This window comes from Aspergillus oryzae, chromosome 1 (assembly GCF_000184455.2).
Source record: "Aspergillus oryzae RIB40 DNA, chromosome 1".
Lineage (NCBI taxonomy): Eukaryota > Fungi > Ascomycota > Eurotiomycetes > Eurotiales > Aspergillaceae > Aspergillus > Aspergillus oryzae.
The window spans coordinates 5160419-5185955 of record NC_036435.1 but is presented as its reverse complement, the minus strand read 5'-3'; the positions used below and the strand labels follow the sequence as shown (position 1 = coordinate 5185955).

The 25537-nt window shown below is 48.3% G+C and overlaps 7 protein-coding genes across 7 annotated transcripts; 3 read left to right on the top strand and 4 right to left on the bottom strand.

Moving 5' to 3' along the window:
• Positions 1–407: 407 nt before the first annotated feature.
• Positions 408–1655, bottom strand: AO090005000474 (uncharacterized protein; the record flags this gene model as incomplete). The annotated part of the gene is made up of 3 exons (XM_001817482.3): positions 408–692; positions 743–1026; positions 1085–1655. The coding sequence occupies 3 exons, from the start codon at positions 1653–1655 to the stop codon at positions 408–410; spliced, it is 1140 nt and encodes a 379-aa protein (XP_001817534.3).
• Positions 1656–2595: 940 nt separating this feature from the next.
• AO090005000475 (glycosyltransferase) lies at positions 2596–5318 on the bottom strand (the record flags this gene model as incomplete). Its single annotated transcript, XM_023234088.1, has 5 exons — positions 2596–3424; positions 3475–4328; positions 4384–4393; positions 4447–5183; positions 5253–5318. The coding sequence occupies 5 exons, from the start codon at positions 5316–5318 to the stop codon at positions 2596–2598; spliced, it is 2496 nt and encodes an 831-aa protein (XP_023088972.1).
• A 1327-nt stretch (positions 5319–6645) lies between these two features.
• Positions 6646–8592, bottom strand: AO090005000476 (uncharacterized protein; the record flags this gene model as incomplete). The annotated part of the gene is made up of 6 exons (XM_023234087.1): positions 6646–6746; positions 6870–7379; positions 7433–7606; positions 7710–7765; positions 7872–8047; positions 8194–8592. 6 exons carry the CDS (start codon positions 8590–8592, stop codon positions 6646–6648), a joined length of 1416 nt encoding a protein of 471 aa, XP_023088973.1.
• Positions 8593–10242: 1650 nt separating this feature from the next.
• On the top strand, positions 10243–11238 carry AO090005000477 (uncharacterized protein; the record flags this gene model as incomplete). The annotated part of the gene is made up of 3 exons (XM_023234086.1): positions 10243–10556; positions 10654–10675; positions 11122–11238. 3 exons carry the CDS (start codon positions 10243–10245, stop codon positions 11236–11238), a joined length of 453 nt encoding a protein of 150 aa, XP_023088974.1.
• A 3992-nt stretch (positions 11239–15230) lies between these two features.
• On the top strand, positions 15231–15668 carry AO090005000478 (uncharacterized protein; the record flags this gene model as incomplete). The annotated part of the gene is made up of 1 exon (XM_001817486.3): positions 15231–15668. The coding sequence occupies one exon, from the start codon at positions 15231–15233 to the stop codon at positions 15666–15668; it is 438 nt and encodes a 145-aa protein (XP_001817538.3).
• A 4604-nt stretch (positions 15669–20272) lies between these two features.
• AO090005000479 (uncharacterized protein) lies at positions 20273–22543 on the top strand (the record flags this gene model as incomplete). Its single annotated transcript, XM_001817487.1, has 4 exons — positions 20273–20638; positions 20706–21079; positions 21142–21808; positions 21866–22543. The coding sequence occupies 4 exons, from the start codon at positions 20273–20275 to the stop codon at positions 22541–22543; spliced, it is 2085 nt and encodes a 694-aa protein (XP_001817539.1).
• A 531-nt stretch (positions 22544–23074) lies between these two features.
• On the bottom strand, positions 23075–24383 carry AO090005000480 (putative aldo-keto reductase (YakC); the record flags this gene model as incomplete). Its single annotated transcript, XM_001817488.1, has 6 exons — positions 23075–23370; positions 23460–23654; positions 23724–23837; positions 23889–24029; positions 24087–24165; positions 24222–24383. The coding sequence occupies 6 exons, from the start codon at positions 24381–24383 to the stop codon at positions 23075–23077; spliced, it is 987 nt and encodes a 328-aa protein (XP_001817540.1).
• Between the last annotated feature and the right edge of the window lie 1154 nt (positions 24384–25537).

The following is a 25537-nucleotide window of genomic DNA, read 5'->3' as shown; positions in this document are numbered from 1 at the left end:
AAAACGCTGAATCTGCTTTTGAGCAGACCTATAATGCCTATTTTGAACGTGGAAAACCATCGATTCGCGCGTTAGCCAAGGGAGTTGGCCTAACTAGTCAGGCAGACTTATAAGCACCAACTCGCTCGCAGTAAATAGGGTCCAGAGCTGAGCGCAGGGTGTCAGGTGATTCCCCGCATAAATGCCCCACCACCCTGTAGTTTCCTCGTCAGACATCTCAGGGTCATGTTTCTGATCTTTGTCTATCATTACTAATGTTATCACTTCACTTCGAGTCTCAACTCTCTCACAAAGCCTGATTGGCTACCATCTGCAAGCTCTTTCATAAAAAAACATAGTTTCACTCGGTTTTCGGTTGGTATGGCTAGAATGAGTTAGCTCTCTGAAGCGCTTCGATCATGAAATTCTCAAAGACCTACCAGGCGCTTAGGAGGGGCGTCAATCCAAGCAGACATTTGGTACTGCTGGTTATCTGCAGGTGTCCAAGAAAGATCGTACTTGACCGGCTGCATATATTGGGTAAAGGTCATTGGATATCCAGGGCTGTAAGGAGAAGCTGCGTGGATGTCGTCGATTTCCTCCTTTGAAAGCTTGACCTTCAAGGCATCAGGCATAGCCTTGATGTGTTCAACAGTGTTGACTCCGACGATGGGGAACACAAATGTGGACTGGTGGAACAAATATGCCAGGGCCTGATTGGGTTAGCTCTATGCTTGACTAAGAGGAAGGAACAGAAACTCACAATAGCTTGCAGCGTCGTTCCCTTTCGGTCAGCAATCTTTTCCAAGACCTCACTGGTCTTGAGGGCAATATCAGACACAGATCCCATCGGTGCATCTGGGTCGGCTTCCCTCTCCTTTCGCTGCTGAACTGTAAGCAACGCGCCAGTGCCCAATGACCCATAAGACACAATCGCCATGTCTTGATCCTCGCACATGGGGATAACATCACCCTCCATGTCGCGGAAGGCTGCGTTCCAGTTGCCCTGGTAGACAGAGAAGGGGGTCAGGCCATGTTGTTTTGCGTCTATTCAGGTTAGTGCTATAGTCACTTCTGAGGGGAAAAGAAGGAAAAGAAGACCTACAGGCGTTGGCCTTGACAACAATCCAAGCAGGGGTGTTGCTAATTCCGAGGTAGAGTACCTTTCCTTGCATAACAAGGACATGAAGGCCCCTCATAACCTCTTCCACAGGAGTTGCATAGTCCCACCAGTGGACGTACAAAAGGTCGATATAGTCGGTCCTCAGCTTCTTCAGACTATCACGGACCGAAACGTGCATGCTCTTGGCAGAGTTACCGGTAAAGTTTGTCTGCAGGGGCTCTGGGTCCTCGCTAAAGGCACGATAGCCGGCAGTGTACTTGGTGGCAATGACCATCTGATCTCTGACACCGCGCTCCTCCATCCACTGGCCGATGAGTGTTTCCGACGTTTGGTTGTTATAGTTGCTGGCGGTGTCGATAAAGTTTCCTCCCATATCGTAGAAGGCATCTAGGAGCTTGAAAGGTTCTTCATTCTTGCCAGTGTAGAACCTCCATTCGTTGCCGATGCTTATGCCACCGAGACAAATGGGCGATACCTTGACTCCAGCAGAGGGAGACAGGATGCGATGCAAGCCCAGGAGGGTCTTGGGCTTAGGTGCAGTTGGGAAGCCCATGGTTGAAAGGGGTCAAAGAAGTCTGTGGTATGATGGTTAGGAGAAAGCAAGGAATGAACTGATGAGGGAATGAGAATTGTTCCAAGATTGGGAGTACATATACTCCGTAGGCAGTGTACTCGGAGTAGTTGCACCAAGTGGGTCCTTCGTCAGGGACGTTGTGTACGCTAATGCACGTTGCTGACTCGCTATGATGATTCGCATGAAAGCCGTCATTGACTCAACTTTGGTTTTACGCAGTATATGAGAAAACCCCCAAAGGTGGGTTCATCCAACGGATCTTGGTGCTGAATGAAAATGTGTACTGCTTACCATAAAGTGGATCATAACGGGGAATACGGCGGACTTAAATCTGGCTTACAGTCAACCAAGAAATTTTACCAGCTTACTAACAGCAACGTACTATTATCCAGCCAATTAGATCTATTTTTTAGGTCCCACTGCATTATTTACCAATTATAATAGTTCAAATGTCCGGATTATCGACTAGTCCACCTCCGAAGATATATACTCCGTAGTTATAATAGTAATTATTTTAAATAACTATATTTTTCTATAAATAAGGTACTGGCGGGCTACTGGCTGCCCTAATATATAATATATTTATACTAGAATCGCACAGAGGATTAGGATCCTTAAGTAATTTATTCTGTTATACCTTATATGAGAACTGCTATATAATTTTGAATAGCCTTTAGCTTCCTAGTAGGCTAGTACTGCAATGCATACCGACGAATAGACCCGGTGCGCCGAAAGGGCGCTTAAACACAGCCAAGATCTAAATAACTCTAGGCTCTTTCGGTCCCAAAGCTGTGAAAATTCGTTCCGCTGCCTGCGCAGAAGTTGTGTTTGTGTTTTCAAATATGCATATCCCAAAAGCTTGAAGCAGATGCGACGCTTGATGGTGTTGCAGATCCCCTGTTACAAATTCCTCAAATGATCAACTTGTATCCGCATTCTTCAGAGCATCGAAAGTCTGCATTACTAAGGCGTGATCGATTCCAGGCTTTGCAACCTTTCGCGCGATATATTGGCCCTCTCGAAGTCGCGCTTGGACGATTTGCTTCCTCGTCTTTGACCTGATCACCGTGTGTAGGCTCTTGGTTATTCCATGAGCTGGATAAGCCACGAGACCGAGGGCAGCTATCCAAGGGTCAGCAAGCTTCTTTAAAAAAGATAGGACTAGCCTACCTGATGGTACTTTAGTACCAATACTAAGTGTTCCTTTCAGGAAGCCCTTAGCCATTCCCACCGCACCCTCTTCCTTGGCTCCCTTGTGAGTCTGCGTGAATATATCGGTGAAGCCTTCCCGCATCCCTTGAGTGAAATTCTTGCCACCCGCGATAGCACCGCTTTTCCAGTCGCGGACAGCATAATCTTCCACCTCTTCACCGTATAGACGAGGCACGGCTCGGAGGCCTTCCGTAGCAGCTAGCGGAATGTCGACAATGACTCCCTTGTAAACGTGCTTCATAAACTTGCCGAATCCTGCTGCACCGGCGCCTATCGCCGCTCCTGTGGCATCCCAGTCTACCTTGTTCTTGCCGCTGGCAGTTGTGGTTTGCGAGTCGACTTTCGAGAGAGGATCTTCGGTGTTGGTTGCTGCTGGAGTTGTCGTGTTGGATCGACTCTTCAGCTCTTGGTATGGTTTCAGGAACATATCCGATGTGGCTCTTAGCATATCTGTACCGTAGCCTATCGTTGCTGAGGTTGTGCTTGTGATCGGATCATATCGGCGATTGGTTATGATTATAGGACGGATTTCGTGTCTGTCACGTTAGCTTGGGTGATAAGATGATTGGGACGAGTGGGATCATACGACTGTAAATTCTTGGACTCAATCCGTAAGTGATCTAGTAAAATCTGAGCGGCTAATTTGGAGAGGAAGACAGGCTTTGCAGACTTCTTGTAGATCCATGACGCAGGCTGGTCGGGAATAACCTGGCAGCGCATGCGGTCTAATGGGAGATTTCGATGGAAGGATTCGACAGCTGCTTTGACGCCAGCCTCGTATTGCATTTTATTCGAAATGTCTTTAGCGGCCTCCTTTGCTTGAGGAGTAAGGCAGTATTGGATTGCTTCAGCGAGGTTTTCAGCCGTCAAAGACTTCTGTGGGATTGGCTCAGGGCCGGCACCAGACGCCGCGATCATCTTACCCCAGAAGGGCTGATCTCCAAAGAAGAGAACAATGGCGGTGGGCTTTCCGAAGCGTAGGCTGCATGCTGTTGTCCCCGCACCGCCGTGATGTACCACAGCCGACACGTTTTGGAAGAGCCACTCATGAGGGCAGTCGCCGATATACAGGATGTCTTTTGATGAAGAACCCCCGAGCTTACTCCACCCTCGTGAGATAATCGCACGAACTCCGACCGCTCGGACGGCCTCTTCGAGAATCGAAGTGAGCCGCGGGGGATCATCAATGACAATGCTACCGAAGCCAATATACACTGGGGGTGGGCCGTCTCGGAGGAATGCATCTAGCTCAGACGAAGGGGTATATATCGGCAATTCACGAAAGAAGAAGCCGCATACATCTAGACACTTAGTAGGGCACAACAAGGAAGGGTTGGAGGAAATTACCGATGTAAGACGGCCAATCCTTCGGCTTGGGTACCAAGGCTGGCGACCAGCAATATGTGAACGGTACTTTAAGTGTCTGCACAAGGCTCGGCCCTTCCGTGAGTGGAACCCGTTCGAGGTCAATGGTTTCCCTCCAGTCGTTGATCACATCGCCGAGCCTAAATACAGCATATTAGACGAATACCCCCATTCTGCGAACAATTAATCTCACCCTTGCCAGGTCATCCACTCCACAACTCCATATGAAACGGCATTTGCGAAACTCGCGTTATTACCCGAGTATTTCAAATTAGCCAGCGGGTGAGGATACTCCGATGTCGAACTCCAAGGCATCGTGAACATCAAGTGTAGGGGAACACCTAGGGCCTGGGCACAATGGACATGCGCAAAGCTGGGAGGATTTGCGATGATGGCGTCGGCCACGAACGGGGCCCCTGTGCGAGGATCATCCTCAATACAAGACTTCCAGCATCCTTCCAGCATCTCTCGGACCATCACCCGTTTTCGTGAGATTTCCCCTGCCTTCAGACTCTTCATGTTTGGGATTAGACCTGGGTTCTTCACCATAAATGCCATGAGTTCGGCAGGATCGCCGCCTATCGGATAGAACTCCAGACCCGACTTTCGAACGAAGGAATCAAACACATCGTGTGTCGCTAACCGTACTCGATGGCCATGGTTTTGCAATTCATTCCCCAGCGCAATAAAAGGTTGAACATCACCTCGGCTCCCCACGACATGAATGACAATGTTAAGTTTAATATCGCATTCCACTGGCCTTGAGTAGGTAGGCGGTGGGCTTATGATATCGTCTTCACCGAGCCGGGGGATGAACTTGAGAGCGGTTCTTGCCGCGGGAGAGTCGAGATCCACATCGATGCGACCGTCATCTATCTTGTTAGTGGATTGTAGCGATGGAATTGCTAGACAACTGTACCTTGTACCGTGCTGGATCCTGCTTCTGCGATAAGTGTATAAGGTGGAGGAGCATCTACTATTTCGGCGAGGTCATCCGACTTCGACCGCTGGAGAGGTTTGGAAGCCATTGTGCAAGAACAAGAAGGTCTGATGAAGAGAAATCATGATCTGATTGAATATGGTGTTTATATAAAAGAATCTATTAGAAGTATTTGAAGTGAGGCCTGGTTGATCGGCGAAGATGAACTTAGTGCGGTCGTACTCGTGTTCGTTACTGCGATAGGCCTAAGGCAGTGGGGCACCACAATCACATTATTCCTCTTGTGGATCCCAAGCCAAAAATAAGAATCCGTTCTGGTCGGTCGATCACCTGAATTTTTCAGGGATAACGCTGTGCTGTGATATCATTGTTATTATTAGAGACTGCAATTATGGGCTAGAACTTAGAGCCGACTTACTTGAGAACAATACATTTTGGGTTTTTCTAAGTTTCATTGCTTCTCCATTGCGAACTTGTCTGTTCATCCAGCGTGGCAATTCATCTCCACTCAGCCATATTTGGAAATATGGTTATGGACTAGTGAGCAGCTAGACATCAACTAGTGGAACGCAGCCTCTGCAAAGCCCAATGTTCACCTTACTAGATAATGTTCTAGAAGGTTTTAGTTCATTACCAGCGAGGTTGTAGGAGCACCCTATGTAAATCATAGGAAGTAGGAGATGCGAATCTTTTCCCACCAAAGACAATGCTTCAAGGACCGTGTTTTTACTTCTGGAAAGACATATCGTTGAATCATGGGAGGTTAGAAGAAATTAACTACCAGCTGGGAGAGATAATCAGCTGAATGTCATTGGCAAGATCGAAAGTGTAAAGCTACTATTTGTTTCGGACAACGTAGAGACCCATCCTTGCTTAGGCAACAGCAAACAAGCGTTGCTCTGACCTTTCGCTATCTGACTGGTCTCCCGGAAGCTCGTATCACCTTGATGTGACAACTCTTGATTCGCCAAGGCGCTTGTCATCAAAGAAGCGTCGTATTCGGTTAAGGCTTCACTGTCACAGAAGTCAAGCTCTACCTACTGGTATCAGGCTTTAGGTAATACCATCTCGTCGGGGACTTCTCAAGCATACTTCACTCTTCCACATGGAATCATCTACGTCAACGCCGCTAACGTCTGCGAAGGTTAGGTACCGGAGCCGGAATAATATTGTCAAACCTAAGATGTTAATGAGAGCCGCAGAGTGGGCCGGTTTGAAGTCGGTATGTAAACAATGTACGCATGTTAGAGAGAACGAGCGTGAGTAGCAGATTGTGGCTTGACATTAGTCGCCTTGGCTAATGATAAGTGGCCCTGAAGTTTGAAAACAGTCGCTGCTTGATTCACTACACTGATAAAGCCGTGCCATTAATGTAACACCAGGCAGGGATCAAGAAGACCAAAGCCTCTGTGAGAACCCGCGATAATAGAACATGAGCTTAACATGGAGTGCTCAGCACTTGATATCGTTTATCTCGGAAGAACTGTGGCTTCTATGATGAATGCAATAAGATTGGTGATGGCTTTGAAGCAATATAATTCCGAATAGGACGCCTAGATAGAGATTATATTGCAGTAAGAAACGAAATATCGACAGTACAAACAGTCCAGTGGAGTTGTACATAAGGCTAATCAATTATCTAAACTCGGCGTATCCAAAATCTGCCGGTAACAAACAGCGTTGTCGTTCTCCGAAAGCGTACAGTCCGAGCATCATCCCGGTAAAAGGTGCACCGACTGGCGGCGACTGAGTCATTGTGCTGTTCTGAACCTCTCCTATCCATTGAGTCTCGGAACTAGTGCCATTAACCTCTTTGAAACCAAACCTATACTGGTCTCCGCATTCAATGAAGAATACTACATCCGACACTGCGCTTCGTAGTTCTCGATCAATGACCTCTCCCTCAGCCGGTCGGAATCGCACAATACGTGCCCCTTCCTTGGTAGGGGAGAGCCGGATCCCTATACTGCTGTATGTGAAGTAGTTCCACCAGACGACAGTTCCAGCTTCTGTATGTTGTGACTCAGGGCTGAAAGATAATTTCGTCTCCCAGGTGCAGTAATGGTGGATCTGTTTCCGGAGAAATAGAGTTGGGCAGCTGGGAACGGAGAGGTTATACGGTCCACCATGTAGACGGAGGTGGTTTGGTCGCTCTGTGAGCGAGTAGTCTGTCCTCATGGGGGTGTCTAAAGGTACCAGTCTCAGTTCGATATCTCTGAAAACGCTTTCATGAGCTTACTTTTGCGGTACCAGCCTAGCTGCAACTCTGGGCTCGAGAAATCGTCTCTCCATGCTACGGGATGTTGATACTCATAAAGGTGTGGAGTGTCGGATTGGAGAGAGATCTTTTTGCCCCGGTTGAAGATTGGCCAATCATCCTTCCATTCAACCGGTATCAGGAATGTTTCGCGTCCTATTGTCACAGTAGCGATCGAGTTAGTCCTGCAGCATAGGCCAAGCAAAGAATGAGCAAAGTTACCAAAAACAGACTCCTCCCAGTAACCATCTTTTCGTACCGGTCGAACACCCAGCAAAACAGCCCACCATCTTCCCTGTGCATCTTCTACCAAGTCTGCATGCCCAGTATTTTGCACCTCATCATTGATTCCATTTCTCCAGAGTGGGTTATTCGGCCCCACTTCCCACGGGCCGAACGGGCCTGTCTCACTGCGACTCACCCATTCACAATGGCCGCTTTCTGTGCCCCCTTCGGCAGTAAAAAGATAATAGTATTTTCCGCGCTTAAATATATGCGATCCCTCCGAGACACCAGAGGTAGACTCTCGGATGAGCTTCGGTTCTGAGGTGGAAGTACCGCTAGCAAGATCAATAGTGGCGATATGGATGGCGAAGTCTTTAAGATTTGCATTCGGCGTTCTATTCAGTTTGCGATAGGTCGATGATAGATAGACTGTGCCGTCGTCGTCCCAAAACAGCTTCAGAAACTCTTGTTAGAACAGGCGTCCACGTAGGGTATTGTTATGGACGAGATGTACGTACATCCTGATCGAATCCGACCTGGTCGAAAAACACCGGGTCGGACCAGGAACCCGAGTCCCAGATGTTCTCGGTCTTTACATAGAACCCACGCGGCCAAACACGATCATCGTCCTGTGGGCGGTAGCGCTCGAAGCTGGCCGCAATTATGTAGTAGACACCGTCATGGTATCGCAGGGTGGTCGCCCAAACTCCACCGCCAGGTTCTGGGGTCTGGATGTGAATCTGACTGCGCCTGGTCAGTGCGTGGCCGATCAGGGTCCAGCGTATCAGATCGGTGCTGTGGTATATCGGAGCTCCTGGGAAATATTCAAAGGAGGATGTTACGAGGAAAAAGTCATTCTTCACGCGGATAATGGAAGGGTCGGGATTAAATCCGGGAATAATCGGATTGTTGTACATGACGACAGCAGTCCAATCTATATTGTTGATATTCTTACCCAGAATGGTATGAGAGTTGTCTGCCCGCGGTACCCTAGTATTTGTAGTTGTGTTTCGCAACACGACACCCTGATGCCGCAACGGGATTGGTGGATAAATGTGACCTGTGCTCTCTATTATCAATGGAGGACATTGCTAAGACTTAATAAACCGGTCCAAGGTGATTCTTAAGGGAGGCCTTGCGGGATCATGCTCGTACCCCACATGTTTGGGACGTTTTAATTCCGATCGTGGTAAGAGCAATATTCCTCTACTGTGCTGGCCCGCACGTCACGCCCCTCTTCTTACCTTGTCTCCGCCGATCACTCATCAATTACATACCCCAATGTCGACACCTCTTCTATCAAACATTGACGTTCGCTCTAACGATCTTAGTAGTAAGTAGAGGTTTCTCTCTGGGGTCTTTCCGTAACCTTAATTTCTCTAACTAGGATTTCCAACAGTCTACAGTTCCGTTGGCACGAACTAGAACGCCACTTGGTTCGAGGAGTGGTCATCAGCCACCGCGTTCCATCAAATTTCCAGAGGACTATTTTCTGAACATACACGAGGCTGTTTCAACCTACCCGTTAGAGTGAAACAGAAACATGCCCAGTGTTGTCCCAAGGTTTCCTTCCTGTTTGGGCTATACACCTCGATGATATCGACTTAGTCTACTTATATATGCACCTATACGTAATAGATTTTCTAGGACAATCGTAAACTTCCTCTTTGGGACACTGCCGCTTTAATGAGGGCGCTCAGGTGTTTGCTCAGTGAGTATTTCACATCATGGATCACCGCTCACTGAGGCATCAGCCCTTGGCCGTGAGCGGTCACCCCATCTATTTTGTCCGGGTAGTTCAACAACTATTAGAGCGAACACGAGTTCGATTCTGAGCAACCTCCCTTCCGATGTCTACAACTTCGTGTCAGAGAAGCCCAGGGACGCGTTGGAGAGGTTCGTCGACTGGACAATCATGACGCATGCTATGAACACGGGAAATACGGACCCAGAAAACATAGTGCTTACAGCACATCTTGGCTCCTGCCATGACCATGTATACCTGCTAAGGACAATGATTGCCTCCGGTATCAGATCGCTTGACTTCAGGCTCGCAGACTCCCTTGCGCTCCTCAAGACAATCCAAGGACCAACCGAGCCTTCGGAAATTGCCTCTCTCGTTGCTAAATACGCTGAAGGGTTGAGCTACGCGTCCGATGGTGCGGACAGTGACGCACGGGCTCTTAGGGCGATGTCGCTTAATCGAAGAGATTTGTTCGGCCAAGCTACCAGTCAGGTGTCGGGGCGGTTGCCGCAAAGCCCCGCAAGGAATTAAGGGTAACATCGTCTCAAAATGCTTCAACAGCTGACTTGCCATACTTTCTATTTTGATTAGCTACTCTGTACAGTCAGGGTAAAAAAGGATCTTCCCCCATCCTCTTAGACTAAACCAACTACCTTTTAGTTAATCGCAGCCCCATAAACTAACTAATACCAGGCTAACAAGAGTTAGACAGCGTCACTTACTATATTAACCTCATCTAACTTTTGGAGCAACCAACAATAATTATCTTAATCCTACTATATATATCAAACTGGCTGCCCTAGTCTATCCTAGTTTCATTGCAATGGAACCCAACGATGTCTTTCTCCGCGCCTTTTTCCATGCGTGCTTTACTGGTGACCTATCACAGACTCAGAAAGCCATCGCCACCGGCCGACTAACTGCCGAAGACCTCAACAAGGGACTCAAGCGGGCGACACATAGCGCACACCCTGACATCGTGGCCGCTCTCTTCGACGCCGGTGCTAGCGTGTCAACGTCAACAATAGCCTCTCTCCCCGGGCCAAACCTACAGCAGCAGCCGAGCGTTGTTCGCCACTTCTTGGACCATGGCCTTGACCCCAACTCAAGGCTTTCTACCGGCGAGCCACTCCTTCCGTACGTGTTAGCCTTAACTTACTAGTTAGCCTAAGACTCGGACCTGCGGGCTAACTGGCTGACTGATTATCTGACTGACTGACTCTGTAACCAACAGCATGTTAAGGAATCCCGCATCTGTTCGCTTATTGCTGTCGGCGGGCGCCGACCCCAATATTTGCGGACCGAGTAAAATACCCCCCCTAGGCCGCGCCCTTGTGACTATCCAGGAGGAAGACCTTTCTCTTCTTGAGCTGTATATCGAATACGGAGCCACGCTATCAGCAGATCTTCTATTTTTTGCCATGGCGCCGCGCGTCCGTCAAGCAGAGCTTAAGACTCAATTCCTTCTCAACAAGGGTCTCGATCCGAACGTGACCTCCGATGAATGGGGCACGCCTCTGCACTGTGCCATTCGCTCCGCCAAACCAAACCTCGTCAAGCTGCTGCTAGACGCGGGTGCTGACCCGACAGTTGTATCAGGTGGCCGGAAAACCTATGGCAAAAGTCCTACGCAGGTGGCAGATAGTGTGCGAGATCCTGCTATCCGGGAGGCTATACTTAGTCTGCTTGACTCCCATGCTAGGCAAGATTGCATTTAGACTATGCACCTTGCCTGGAAGGTGGTATTGCTTCGTACTTCTCGGCTTCTTCTAAAGGAGACAAGCAGAAAGACCTGAGGAGGATAACCAGTGCTACTTAAAGCCGGACGCACTCTTTCTCGTTCATTTACAATCGGCGAAAGGCCGAAAAATGGACCAGCAAATTGCCTCTTACATCAAACTTTCATCTAATGATAGACAGTATGTACCGAACTATCCCTCCCTCCCTCTCTCCCTCTCTCTTACCGGTCCCCACCTCGTCATTTGGACCGGACTGTCCGTCGGGACTAGACGCTTACTATCCAGCTCAAGTCCTAAGGCACCATGTCTGCAGCTCGAAATTGAACTCTGCCCGCTCTTACAGTATACCCTCCGTCGAGCAACGCCGGACGATGACCCAAGGCCCTTTGTCTTCGTGTGGTCTCCCCTCAATATTAGCTATCATCAAGATGGATTCATACTTCTACGACACACCTCAGATGGCAAGCTGGAAAGGGTACCCGTACCAGATGCGATCCAAGATCTGATAGACATCGTGCACGTGAAGTACTCATTCGACGTTCAAGAGCTAAAGCCAGGCGGTTCCATCACCTACTATCATAGTCTTCCACGTAGGTACAGAGAGCAGCTGGAGCCCGGCGAAACGTACGAGCTTGTCTGGCCCAACACAAAGATTCGGCTGTGGGACTGGGAAGTTCCAAATGACTATATAGAATCCCACCTGGCAGCTAATCCGGTACAGCCGGATTCAATTATACCAGGCGGCGCAAGTGTTACGTTTACATATAAACAGATAGAATCCCCGGCCTTCATTCACCGACAATCCACTCCACCATTACTACCATCAGACCGTGTGTAAGTCATTTCATCCCACACTTCAGGGATAATTTCCAGGTGTCGGGATTCCCATTCTCGACATTTCATAGAGCTTATACTTTCCTTAAATAGATAGGGCGCCCCGGTTCTAAACATAGAGCTCTCTGATCCAAATACTATTATCCCTGAGGGAAAACATTCTGTATCGTTGCATGTTCGCTACCAGGGTGGCCCCACAGACCGACCGATAATATTCCGTAACCATGTAATCTGGGACATGTTTCGCTCCTATCGCGGACCCCGGTTCCAGCTCCCCAGCTGTGCCCTTGCTCTACGCCGCTCTCTGGGTCCTACGGCTTGTACGTTCTAGACAAAAATGGATCAGGCAACAGCGTTGTTCGGCACTATTGCTAAAACGATGTTGACACTGCAGTACAGACTAAAGTGCACAGCCTTGGTGTATCTCTGCAGCGTTACCGCAAGATATGGCCATCCGCCGCGGACATCGAAAATCACGTCACGGATGCACCAAGTGCAAGCAAAGGAGAGTGAAAGTACGTCACCGCCTACCTTTCGAAGACATGAGCTATTTCCCATTGCTAATGGTCCTGCAGTGTGATGAGACGCGGCCATATTGCCAAAACTGCACTCGGCGCAATAACACGTGTGTCTACGTCACACCGGTGCGCTTCATTTTAAGTGAACCAGACAGGCATTGGGTCATGGGGCCAGATCGTTCTTCGGGAAATAGTCCAATGTCTGGAGACTGACTGGCATACCCATATTAATGGCCATCGGTGCAAGTATTGGCATAACATAGAGATTCCCTGGGGTCAACTACGATTCAGATATGGTTTTTGGTTCGTCAAATTGAGTCTAACACATGCGTCTGACTTGAAGACACTCTTTCTGCAATAGTAGCAGAATCAGGCATCACTCGCATCCTAATCACGTAGAAAGGTTTAATGTACCGCTTCCAGGCGTCCTGAGCGAACCCATCGCGAGCGCGGAAGCCGGGACGTATATATTCACGGAAGCCTCTCCGCGTGTCGATAGCGTTAGAGGAGTATTTCTGCTGGGCCCGCAAAAAGAAAGGGTGTTATCGCCAGCAGCGAATACTTTTGTAGGCTAACTTAGAAAGGGACCATATGAGTAATATTGCTCTCAGGACACCTGAACCCTGACTTGACTATTGTACCGATAAAGGTCCGTATATATTCACATTCCATGAGCAATGGTCCTTTGAGTAATTCACAGATCAATCGGCTGTCTACCCATAAAACCCGAGCCTGCAGTTCTGCCTTACTCTTCATGGGCGTCATTGACTCCCTCCTAATACCTCAGGTCCTGAAGCGGAGCATAACTACGTCAGCAAGTTTCCTGCCTATTTTACGTTGCTCTTCTAGGCCGTTATTTCAAAACCAACATCAAAGCCAGACATAGACAAAAAGGATCACAGGCGGCTCCTTAAGGCGGAATCCCCATGGACAACCCAATCAACCAACTCCCGCACTTTCATGGCCGCGCCGTAACTGAAGATGTACCCAAGGCCACCAAATCCATAAGCATGCACTGTACCTCCCTCGACTTCCAAGCGATACCCACCATTCCTTCCAGGTCGAAACGTCACGAAGTCCTTCGTACGCTTTTCTCTAGGCTCACCGAATCGAGCCCCCCGTTTGTGAGCTTCTTCGATTTATATCTATTTACGCGTACTGTGTATCGACCATCACGATAGCTATGTCTATATATTGCTCTGGCATTGTTCTATACTTGAACTAAGGCTTTAGATAGTAGAGCCTAATATCTATAGTCATATTTATATATATTAGAAAATAATTTAATATTTCTTTGTATTGTATAGATTAAATTTCTAGACTAGGTTTACTATACCTAATTAACGTCGTGTTCTAATTTAAATCTAATTTTTTTTACTTGGTAAATTAATTATTAGTACTATATATTTTAATAGAAATATATAGGCTATATTACTCTATCTAGTAGTTATTTAGAATTCAAAGTTAAAGATGTCTTAATTAATTAGCGCAGTTCGCCGTTTTGAGGATTTCTTGACTCTTAAGATAACCGGGACTTCTTCTATAAGTTTCTAGGCTTTGTGTGGTCTGTTGCTGGAGAAAACCCGTAAAGTATTTTCTATACTAGTATAGAGTAGTAATCACAGTATTTTTTACTGGAAAAAGATAGATCTAATAGTAGTACTGGGCTTTAAAAAAGTAAAATAGGTAAGAGTAAACTGTGAGTAGAGAAGTGGGCAAGGGGATGATTATTAGTTGGGGTGTAGTTTATTAAGATTATTTATCTAAAGCACTTGGTCTCCTACTTACCCCATGCTTAGATTGTTTTAGGCTACTCAGGGCGTGCTTAGAGTGTGCTTAAATCTACTCAGTGCGCAAGAAGCGGCAGAGAGTGAGTACTAAAATGGAAAGAGTAGGCCGTCGGCCGCCCTAGAAAATCAAGTACGTATGGTGTTGGTATATCAGTCCTACAATCAAGGATACGAGCATCCACAAGGCCATAACAATGACCCCAGAGGCCCGAGCGATTCAAAAGAAGGCTTTTGCGTGAGTGGGGAATTACCCCCGGATCGTTTAGAGGTCATGGCTGCAAGCTTATTCATATGCTTTGCGCGGAGCAGCCATGCTTACTATTTGAGGATGACCTTTTTACCGCGGGATTTAGTCTGCATCCTGGTCATAGCTTTGGTCTCAAGGAGGCTAATACCAGCGTTTGAACACAGAAATAGAGGCTTAAGAGGCTGGAACTGGAAATTCTGCTACTATGCCGATGTTGTCCCCATTGAATCCCGGATGCGCTGGCGATCAATTTGGCCAATCAGATATTGTGCCGCACCAGTGTGTCGAATTTGCACCGATTCATCAGTATGAATGGGAATGAGCGACACGGCATGTTGTTCTTCTATTCCGGTGTGCCTGTTTCAAGCTGGTCGGGAACGTGAGAAGGCGGAAAATCTCCCCTCAGTTACGGTGCGGGGTCGGATTTATGAGAACACAATGAGTCAGGCCTGGGAAGATAAGGCGACATTTCAAGGGCTTTTCCGCGGTCAATACGAACAACATGCTCTAAAGAAATCTCAGTGAACACGCGATGCGCCCTAATCTAATATCATACGGTACTATTATCGTGGACTAGAACATTCGGACCCCACTCAGGATTTTCCAACATTTCAAGATCGCATTCCCACCACAGATCGCACATCTACCGTTATTCCCCATTCAAGAGGCAAAGAACCGACAACATGCCCATTCAAATCCGTTATGCGACTGAATCCGATAGCCCGGATTTGGTCCATATCAACACCGTTAGTTTTGCCCCGGGTCTCTTTTACCAGAATGCGTTTGCGAACGTTAAAGTTTCGGCCCTACAAACGTTGAAATATGCACGGACTTTCGCAAGATTCGTGGACCCAAAATATCATCTCTTAGTTGCGACGGAATCGGAAACGGGACGTGTCATCGCCTTCATGCGAGTGGTCATTCCACTTCATTATCAACAAGATTCCCATTCACTTACAGAGTTATCTGAAGACGCGAATAAGATGGCGGCTAAACCAGATGAATATTTACCCGAAGGAATCAACAAGCGCGTTTACACATGTTATTTGGACATGTTGAAGAGCTCGAGGGAAAGGTATCTGGGAGAAAATGATATGAGTACGTATTCGAGTTGCCCCTAGCATTTCCCCTCTCATATTCTCAACCCCCTTGTCTTTTCTCTTTGGCTAGGGAAGGCTAAGTAGCACTATAGTCCTGGATTTCTTAGCCACAGACCCCGAGTACCAGGGGAGAGGAATTGGGAGTCAAATGTTGAAATGGGCTACGCAAAAGGCGGATAGCCTGAATGCACGAATGTTCCTTGAGGCAACAGAAGAAGGTTATCCGCTTTATAAGAAGTATGGATGGAACACACAAGAGGAGGTCGTTTTAGACTTCGAGCCATTGGGAGGGCATAATAAGGGACGCTACTATATTATGATCCGAGATCCAATTCCTGGCACTGTTCAGCCCAATTGACCGTAGCCTGACCGTTATCATAACGTGGGACTCAGCTTACATTGGAATCTTTATGAAAAGAGTGGTGCAGCAGATTCTTTAAGCTCGGTGTATCACTACTATCAATTCAAGTCAAATCTACGGCCTATCGCTGAGAACAGACAGTTATGCAACCCTGTTTTGCCTTTCACTGGTCAGGATATAAATTCCAGGCTACCAAGGGCAAGCCCAATGGTGTTCCCTTACATAGTATCCACATCTTCAAGAGCCGAGACTGCCTTCTCAAGCCACATCCGAGCTTCCACATAGCCGCTTACGTGCCTGCTTTTGATCCTCATCCCACCTCCATCAAAGTGGCTTATCACCATTCCCCTGAGGAGATAGCCAAGACTCGTTGAGTCTGGTAGCCAGCTGCTTTAGGATACCTGCTTTAGAAGCACACCCAAGCCCGGGGCTTGACAGAACCCCACAGGGAAATACCCACAGAGTGTCCCGTGCTTCCCAGTAAATAGCATATAATCCACCGTCAGATGAACGGCTGTTCGCTAGCAGTCACTAACAATAAGTGTCGCTTGAAGCGCTTGTGTGGGGACAGCGGTCGGACATGCATTATAGCGAGCATCGCACCCCCTGTGGCAGTTTCAAGTACGATCGGCCGTTGATCTCTGATAGTGAAAGGTGCCGTAGGAGCTGACATGTAGTGGTAGTTTCGCTGATCTTGTTCTTCTCCATCGCGTATTCAAAACCTACTTAGCAATATTTCGTCGTCTACAGGTTTCGAACATATGTTCATAAGAGAGGTTCGCCCAGCACTCCGGTACTTGTGGAGTATCGTCGGAGACATGGCGTTCGCCAGTCCAGGTACAGTACCTATTGCCTGCGTGACCAACAGTCCCCCGAAGCCTCCCAGAAGAGTTAGAGTTCTCCTACCCCGTTCAGACACCACCTCAATAAGTGGCAGGGTAAGTAGGGGATGACTACAGCTCTTGTCGCATCCAGGTATTCAGGTGGCGAATCTAGTTATAAGTATCTTTTACGGTAAGACCGATTTTGCGTTGATCGATTCAATCAGCTCTCATTATCGAGGGTGCAAAATTGCGTAATGACGCCCAGATAACAGTTCCAGGAGCTTGCTACCAGCCGAAGATTTAATCAGTAGGGGTTGCTCGAGCTGGGATGACCCGCGGATACCTGCTCGCTCGATTGGTCCCTTGATCTGCACTGGGATTGAGTTTCATGGGCGCTGGTAAAGCTAGCCTGGTTTAGGTCTAGAGCAACGCCTGGTGAGTTCAATCATCGGGTCGGTGGCTGAAGCATATAATTTGTTTAGCATGCTATATCCTTCTTGAGAAACCGCATTTCATTGTCTATCTCGCCGTATCACAATGCAGTTACCGTCGAAGTTTATAAAAGCTCCCCAAAGAAGCGGGGACCTATCGTTCTATCGAGCAACTCCGGTCTCTGATCTCCGGTATTGATAATACCATATTACCGATTTTATCTTCGCCTCAGCGACAATTGCCGTCCATGACCACGAGGGCTGCGGAACTTCTTGGTGTCGTTGTATCCTTCCTCGTTCTCGCCTTAGGAACCGTGGCGTTACGGTGCTACGTGCGCATACGGATCAAAAGGGGTTTTGGGTTGGATGATGGCCTGGCGGTCGGAGCATTGGTAAATTGTTCATCTCTGACTCGGGTGTTGTATACAACATATGGCACCCACCCTCGTTCAACAATACTGATAAGTGTATACTCGAGATTTTCTTCATCATTTCAGCATGTGCATTACTTGAGGGGGTTCGAATTGGATGTTCTGGGCATTCCTGGACGGAATTAACGCCCGAGGTCCTCCTCAAAGGCTTGAAGGTAGTACTGAAAACAACCGAATACTTCGATCCTCAACTCATCATTGGCTCTAGCTATTATTTATTTACGAGTCATCCTATGTGGTCGCAACCACCATGGTCAAATTCGCCGTGGGTATATTTCTCCTACGGTTTTGTATCGAACGCTACCTTAAATGGATTACTTATGCCATTTTCACCCTTCTCACTTGCCTCACCATTTTCATCTTTGTCTTCGTCCTTGTCCAATGCCAGCCACCATCATGGTTCTGGAATCAAGCGATCAGTCCACATGGCAGTTGCAACGGGATGGGCCTTATCAAAGCTGCCTATGTGCATTCAGCCATTACAGCGTTTAGCGATGCGACCCTTGGACTTCTGCCGATTCTCATTGTTCGAAGTCTGCATTTACCTTGCTACATCAAGATTCACGTCGCTGTGCTTCTGGCACTTGGTTCAGTGTAAATATTCCTTTCCACGTCCTGAACAAGTCAGATGCTCATGCTTTGCCCTTGTTCGCAGTGCCTGTTTCGCGACGATTGCGAGGGTGTGTTTTGTTCACCAGCTCACCGACCCGAAGAATCTATTCTATCATACGGGTGTGATATGCGGTCCTATGTCGAGGTTGGCGTGGCGCTCATTACGTCGTCTGTTGCAACGCTCCGCCCCCTTCTGGATGAGGTAGAATGTTGCGTTCCCCGATGGCGCCGGTTGAGATCCAATAAGTACACCTCAAATGGCTCGAATAATGTCCCATCATCGACAACCTTCGAGGAGGCGCTGCAACGGCATAATCGAGGTATGAGTCTTGCCCCCATTACCCCTTTATCTCAAGTTTAAGTGTACATACCGAGGGAATTGAAGTAGATTTCTCTCTTTTTACGAAGAGCTATGACCAGACGTATGGTGGTAGGGCGGCTATCTCGGTGTACAGAAGCTTCTTCAGTTCCATGACAGCTCTACCTGGTTTTATATATTCTTATAGGTGTTTACAGGAATATAAATTTGGAAGACAACTTTTCACGTGTTCAGTCAGGACATTTCGTCCTCCCTTGTTCCATGGGGCTCTTGCTTTCATGTTCTTTTTCATTTTGAGTGTGTTTCCCTTCCCTCACCTTCCTCTTTGTTTGCGATCTTCCGTAAAGAAAAGGGAGAACGGGAGCACCGGGTGGAGTCCGTGAAGGAGGTCACCAAGTTAGCCCGCCCGTAGTTTTCGTGGGTCCAACGGGGAAAAAGCCGGGGAAGCAGGACGGAAGAATCAATTGAAATGAGTGTGATTATGTTCGGGCTTCACGACGATGGTTTTCTGGGACGTGAGGGTGGATCTGTCGTCATTCCGTATTTCACATGTGATTGCGGGTTGGCCAGCGGAGAGGAAAAGGAGTGTCCCCGATTCGCTTCCTATCCACAATATTCTGGTTTCGTTTTAGTAGTCTTGAAGCTCTCAATTCCAGCTGGTGAGATCATGTGAAGTCGAGAATTCTTAGCACGTGTCAAGCCTTTTGTCTGAATGATTAGTTGTTGTTTCCTTTCCGCCGCGTCTCTCCTATTCTACGTCGGAGTGGCTTTTCGGGTTGCAGAGCGAAAGAGGAAACTGTGAAACTGGGTAACGGAATGTAGCTCGGAAGAAAAATTACTACTACTAAACATAATGATTCTAATGTTCATTTCTAGTCCTCCTGGGTTGGCTTGTCCCCTCGCAAGTTCAGATCGGTCTAGTCACGTGTCATGCGCGGCGCGATGTGGATCTCCCAGCATATGGGGAAGAATTGGACGTGATACTGGGGCTTTAAAGATTAATGGTTCCGGTCAAGATGTAGTACCAGAGTTTTCGCTTCTCTGATATCATATGATACGACTCGATAGCGATCTGATGTGAACTCTGTCGCATGTAAACACAAGCTGTAGATGCTGCGCTGGCCCTGCAACTGATCGTTATCAGATAACAAGTGCAGGAGGGCAACAGGCCAATCATTCTATACGCTCAGACTCTGATCGCTGTTGAACTGCTGCACGCCCTGCCGATTTCGGGACAGACCCCTGTAGGCAGAGTAAGTTAAGCTGCCTTAGTGTTACGTACCTGGTAAGTATCTACAAGCCTAAAAGCTGACTCGGTATCGTGAATTCCGATGGCTCGTCGGCCGAGAAAGTTACGGTTACTGACCTCTCCGAATGACTGGGTGGGTTTCGCCTCTTGCCGATGGGGTAAGGCAGCAAGGCCACAACCAGACAAAGAACAGCCGAGGCTTCTGCCCCATTGGGCAAGCGCCGCGTTCACCCTCGGCCATTTTGTCAAGGCTCTGGGGCATTTTCCCCGTGGAGTGTCCCTCCTATAAGTCATCCACTTCGCCTCCCCCCATCTTTTGTGGCCAGTTTTGTTTTCTCTACGATTCTCATTCAATCCTACCATCCGGACATCGTCCCTTCCTATACAATTATCACAATATGCCTTCTCCTCCTCCCGCCTGGGTCCAGGCGTTGAAGCCGGCCGGCCCGCAAGGCTCCGAGCTGCTCGCCCAGGAGCGCGCCCAGTCCAACGTCGACGTTGACAAATTGGCCGAATTATTACATACCAAGAAGGCATTGGACAGGCAACAGCAAATTCTGTCCATCCTGGAGTCGGACAAGGTGTTTGATAAATCAGAGAACTACACTTTGGGCCGGACAGAGAAGATTCAAAGAGCGTTGGCCAAGGCGAAGCGTCTGCAGCAATTGGCAGTGCAACACAAGTGGTCTCAAGATGACTACTACATGGCCAACGAGCTCTTGTCGGAGCCAACTCCCTATGGTCTCCACGCCAGTATGTTCTTGGTGAGTTACACTGCAACGCTACCCACCGACTCCAGCCGCGTGCGACCACTAACGGATAACCAATTAGGTCACTTTACGGGAACAGACTACCCCTGAGCAAAAGAAGCTCTTCCTTGAACCAGCTTCGAAATACGAGATCATTGGATGTTACGCACAGACGGAATTGGGCCATGGTTCCAACGTCCGTGGCTTGGAAACAACAGCCACTTGGAACCCTGACGACAAAACTTTCACAATCCACTCTCCTACCCTGACTGCCTCGAAGTGGTGGATCGGCTCTCTGGGTCGCACTGCCAACCATGCCGTGGTTATGGCCCAGCTGTTCATCGGAGGCAAGAACTATGGCCCCCACCCGTTCGTTGTCCAGATTCGTGATCTGCAAACCCACCAGCCTCTGGAGAATATCTACGTCGGAGACATCGGTCCTAAGTTCGGCTATAAGTGAGTGATCCCTTTCTTGTGTATAGTTATTCCTCGCGTACACAGGATACTAACTGGACCAGCACGATGGACAATGGTTTCCTGCTGTTCAACAAGGTCAAGATTCCTCACGTCAACATGCTGGCCCGTTTCTCCAGCGTCGATAAAGAGACCAACAAGTATCTGCGCCCGGCGTCTCACTCGCTCTTATACGGTACCATGACCTGGGTCCGCTCCAACATTGTGCTGCAGGCCGGTAGTGTCTTGGCTCGCGGCGTCACCATCGCCACCCGTTATTGCGCTGTCCGTCGGCAGTTCCAGGACCGCGATGGCGGTAAAGACGCTGGAGAAAACCAGGTCCTGAACTATAAGATGGTCCAGATCCGTCTCCTTCCTTTGCTCGCTTCCATGTATGCTCTGCACTTTACCGGTCGCGGTATGATGCGGCTCTATGAGGAGAACCAGAAGCGAATGAAGGGCGCCGTTGAGGCTGGTCAGGACAAGAGAGGCGCAGGCCCTGAGCAGCTTAGGGCCGGTGCCGACCTGCTGGCAGATCTCCACGCCACTTCCTGCGGACTGAAGGCACTCGCTAGTACCACTGCCGGAGAGGGTCTCGAAATTTGTCGTCGGGCTTGTGGTGGCCACGGATACAGCAATTACAGCGGCATTGGACCGTGGTATGCGGACTACCTTCCCACGCTGACCTGGGAGGGTGACAACTACATGTTGACACAACAGGTTGCAAGATATGTAAGTTGTTAAGCATTGCTCTTTGGTTACGTTACGTTCATATGCTGACTGTTGTAGCTCTTGAAATCCGCCCGTGCCGTCCTTGCCGGAAAGGGAACCAACAACGACACGTCCCAGATTCTGCAGACATATCTCTCTCGTCGGGAGAAGGGCGCTTCTTTTGACATCCTGGAAGAGGACAAGGACATTGTTGCTGCCTTTGCCTGGCGTACCGCACATCTCACCTTCGAGGCCCTGAAGCGCCGAGACGTTGAGAAGCGGTCATGGAACAGCCTGCTGGTCGACTTCTGGCGACTGTCGACCGCGCACTCGCAGTACCTCGTGGTCAAGAACTTCTACGAGGCGGTCACTTCGCCCCAGCTGACATCCGAGCTGGATCCTGAGACTGTGACCCTGATGCACAAGCTCTTCCGCCTGTACTCTCTGCACACTCTCGAGCGTGAGGCCGGTGAGTTCTTCTCGTCCAGTGCCGTCACCACCCGCCAGATCTCGCTGGCGCAGTCGAACGCTGTGATGAAGCTTCTGGACGAGATCCGGCCCCATGCCGTTCGTCTCGTCGATGCCTGGAAGTTCCCTGACTGGCAGCTCGACAGCAGTCTGGGCCGCTACGATGGTGAAGTCTACCCGGATCTGTTCCGACGTGCTTCTCAGAACCCGGTCAACGACCTGGTATTCGATCCCTACCCATGGAATGAGAACGTGCTGAAGAACAGCGCACCCAAGAGCAAGCTTTAATTTTTTTTTTTTGTTGCTTGGTGTCATTTTTGGCGATATACTCTGGTTTGATTTGCATTCATGTACAGTTTAGGTTTGGGATGATTTTATTACGACGGGGTTATAGATATAGATTATCTATAGATTAGAAATATAGACCCTAGACGGATTTGATTACAACGGTTGTACGAACAAGAGACAGTAACACTATTGCTCGCTGGCCCTTTTACGTGAGGAGTGAGTGTTGATCTCGAGATGTAGGGGGTCAACAGATAGACTATTACACGCTACTTGCATAGATCACACTTTGAGGTCACTCAGGTGCGGAGGGACGGTAGAGAAAGACAGGGGCTTACAGCTGTAATGATAGCTATAGCTGTTGTTACGTGAGTCCCAATCACTGAATGACGCATATTCTGTATACTGTAGAGTCAAATTCAATCAGAAAACAACCCGATCTAAACCTTGTATATACCTCCAAAATCATACATACATCATGACAGAACCCGATCCATATATACAACCCTCACAAGAAACCTCATCCAAAACCCCCTAATGCCCAACCATAGCCTGATGCGCAGGCCCATACCGATTCCCATGCGGCTTCGCAGCATCAATAATCCTCCTCATCTCCAACTTCTCCTCCTCCGTCAACTCAATCTCCCTCGAAGCCCAGTTCTCCTCCAATCGACCAGCCTTCGTCGTTCCGGGGATAGCGATGAATCCTTGCGCAGCAACCCAGGCCAGCGCAATTTGACTAATGGCGCAGCCCTTCCGAGCAGCGAGTTTCTTGATTTCGTCTACGATTGCGCGGTTTTTGTAGAAGTTTTCGCCTTGGAATTTGGGACCTGGGTAGAAGATGTTAGTAGGTGTGTATGTTGTATGTGTGTATTAGGTTGGCATAAAACACCCCCAAAAGGAGGGACTTGGGACATACTTTTACGACGGAAATCATCCGGCGCAAAGTCATCCGGGGTCTTATATGGGAAGTTATCAACCAGCCACCCATGACCTAGGGGACTGTAAGCCACGTAAGCTATGTTGAGTTCTCGGGCTGTATCGATAAGACCGTCTGTTTCGTGGAGGGTTTCGAAGGCTGAGTACTCGGCTTGGATGGCGTCGATTTTGGCGACTAGTTCCTTTCGTCAGATATGCTTATGTCTATTAGGGAATGAATGGGATGGAGAAAGAAAAGACTCACTGGAATTGGCTTTACGGAGTGTCGCTGCCGAACATTCAGAGAGACCGATGTATTTGGTTTTGCCGGCTTTGCGGATTTCGTCGAGGGCTGGGATGGATTCTTCCAATGGGGTTTCTGGTTTCATTAGCTTGTGTGGTATTGGTCTCCGAAAGGTATGTGACATACTGGGATCAATCCGATGCAGATAGTATAGATCGGGGGTGAAGCCTAGTCGTTGAATGGTACCCTCGATGTACTCCTTAATGTGTGCGGCGGAGTTGGTGACGCTTCCGTCTCCGAAGACATTGAAGCCGCATTTCGAGGCGACTGGCGTATAAAGGTTAGAAACAGTATTATTGAGGAGTACGCAAGAATATGACTCACTGAAAACCTTGTCACGGACGTTATGTTTCCGGATAAAGTCACCGAGAAGTTTCTCGTTAACACCGGCTTGATAGACGACCTTTATTCCCGGTTAGACAGGGTTGCCGTATTTTAACGGACTGATTCATCACTCACAGCTGTATCCCAGAATGTACACCCCAGTTCAATTGCTTTCAGGAGCACGGGCTCGGCTTCTTCGAGTGATAGATTGCTACCCAGACCGAAGCTGAGACCCATTGCCCCAAAGCCTGGGGTGGGCACTTCGAGGTTGGCAGCAAAGGGGAGTGTCTTGACCATTTTGGATTTTAGGAGTTAACTTGGGTCTTGGTGGAAGTTTTATTGTTGTTGGGTTGAGTTTGGTGGTCGTGGACTTATTTATACACATCACTTTTCGGCAGTTGACGTCGATGATACAATCCCACTAAATCTGGTACAATGGAAGATCTCTCCTCAGCCAACCAATTTACATGGACGATGTCGATTGCTGACACCCCCGGGTTTACTCGCTTATATCCGACGAATCCGATAACACCGTTGGACGCTTACTGAATCTGCGGGCGTTGTGGGGCTCTGGAGATATCTTCCTTGCCTACATTGGCGATGGACTGTGGGTAACATTGCCTCATCTTTAATTCCGACTGTTGATATCTCCTTTCTCATAGTGGGAAATGAGGGCTGGTGTTCATACCTATGACCGGTTTATCTGTAAGCTACTTTGTTCGTGACATAGTCGTCTCTCAAACTCCAGAAACCCAACTTGATAGCTGACATGTATCACCCTCTATAATTATTCTCTTTTGGCATAGCAATATCGGAGCATATGTGTGGTTAACATTATATTTCAGTATAATAGCGAGCATATAAAACCACCCGTACTGTCATTTTGGTTATTGCAACTTTTCAACTTTGAGGACATCCGCATATAATCCCGTAGTAACCGCAGTTCAGAAAATGCTAGTCCGTCAGAAGTACAAGTGGCGTGATCTACACATGAGTTAAAGAGCTGAGCAGGAATATAAGCTTTTGTAGTTTTGTGGATCTTTAGTTTCTCGTGCGTTGATTGATTGTGGAGCAGTTAAGCATTTGTAGGCCTCGACAGGGAATCCCCGGGATCGCGGGGATTGGTTTATTCGCTGTGAGTGGGGTAGTTATAGAGAAATAGACTGGCTGGTATGTGTATACTGCATTGCTTTGAGGATTGTGGGTTGGAGATTCCTGATGCTGGCAAAGGTTAAATGTACTTAAGTCTGATGTTTGGGTGGTTCTGCAGACAGTGATACTTATTCTGAGTAGCTGATTCTCGACATAGGGATAAGCCATGGTGCATAAATGTATTCGGGAGATAAGCGCTGGGCCGCGCGATCTTATAAGTTGAATAGGGTTGACTACTGGGGTGACCCGATATCAATTATGTACTATTACTGTAACATACTGAAAGTGCAGTTTTTGTA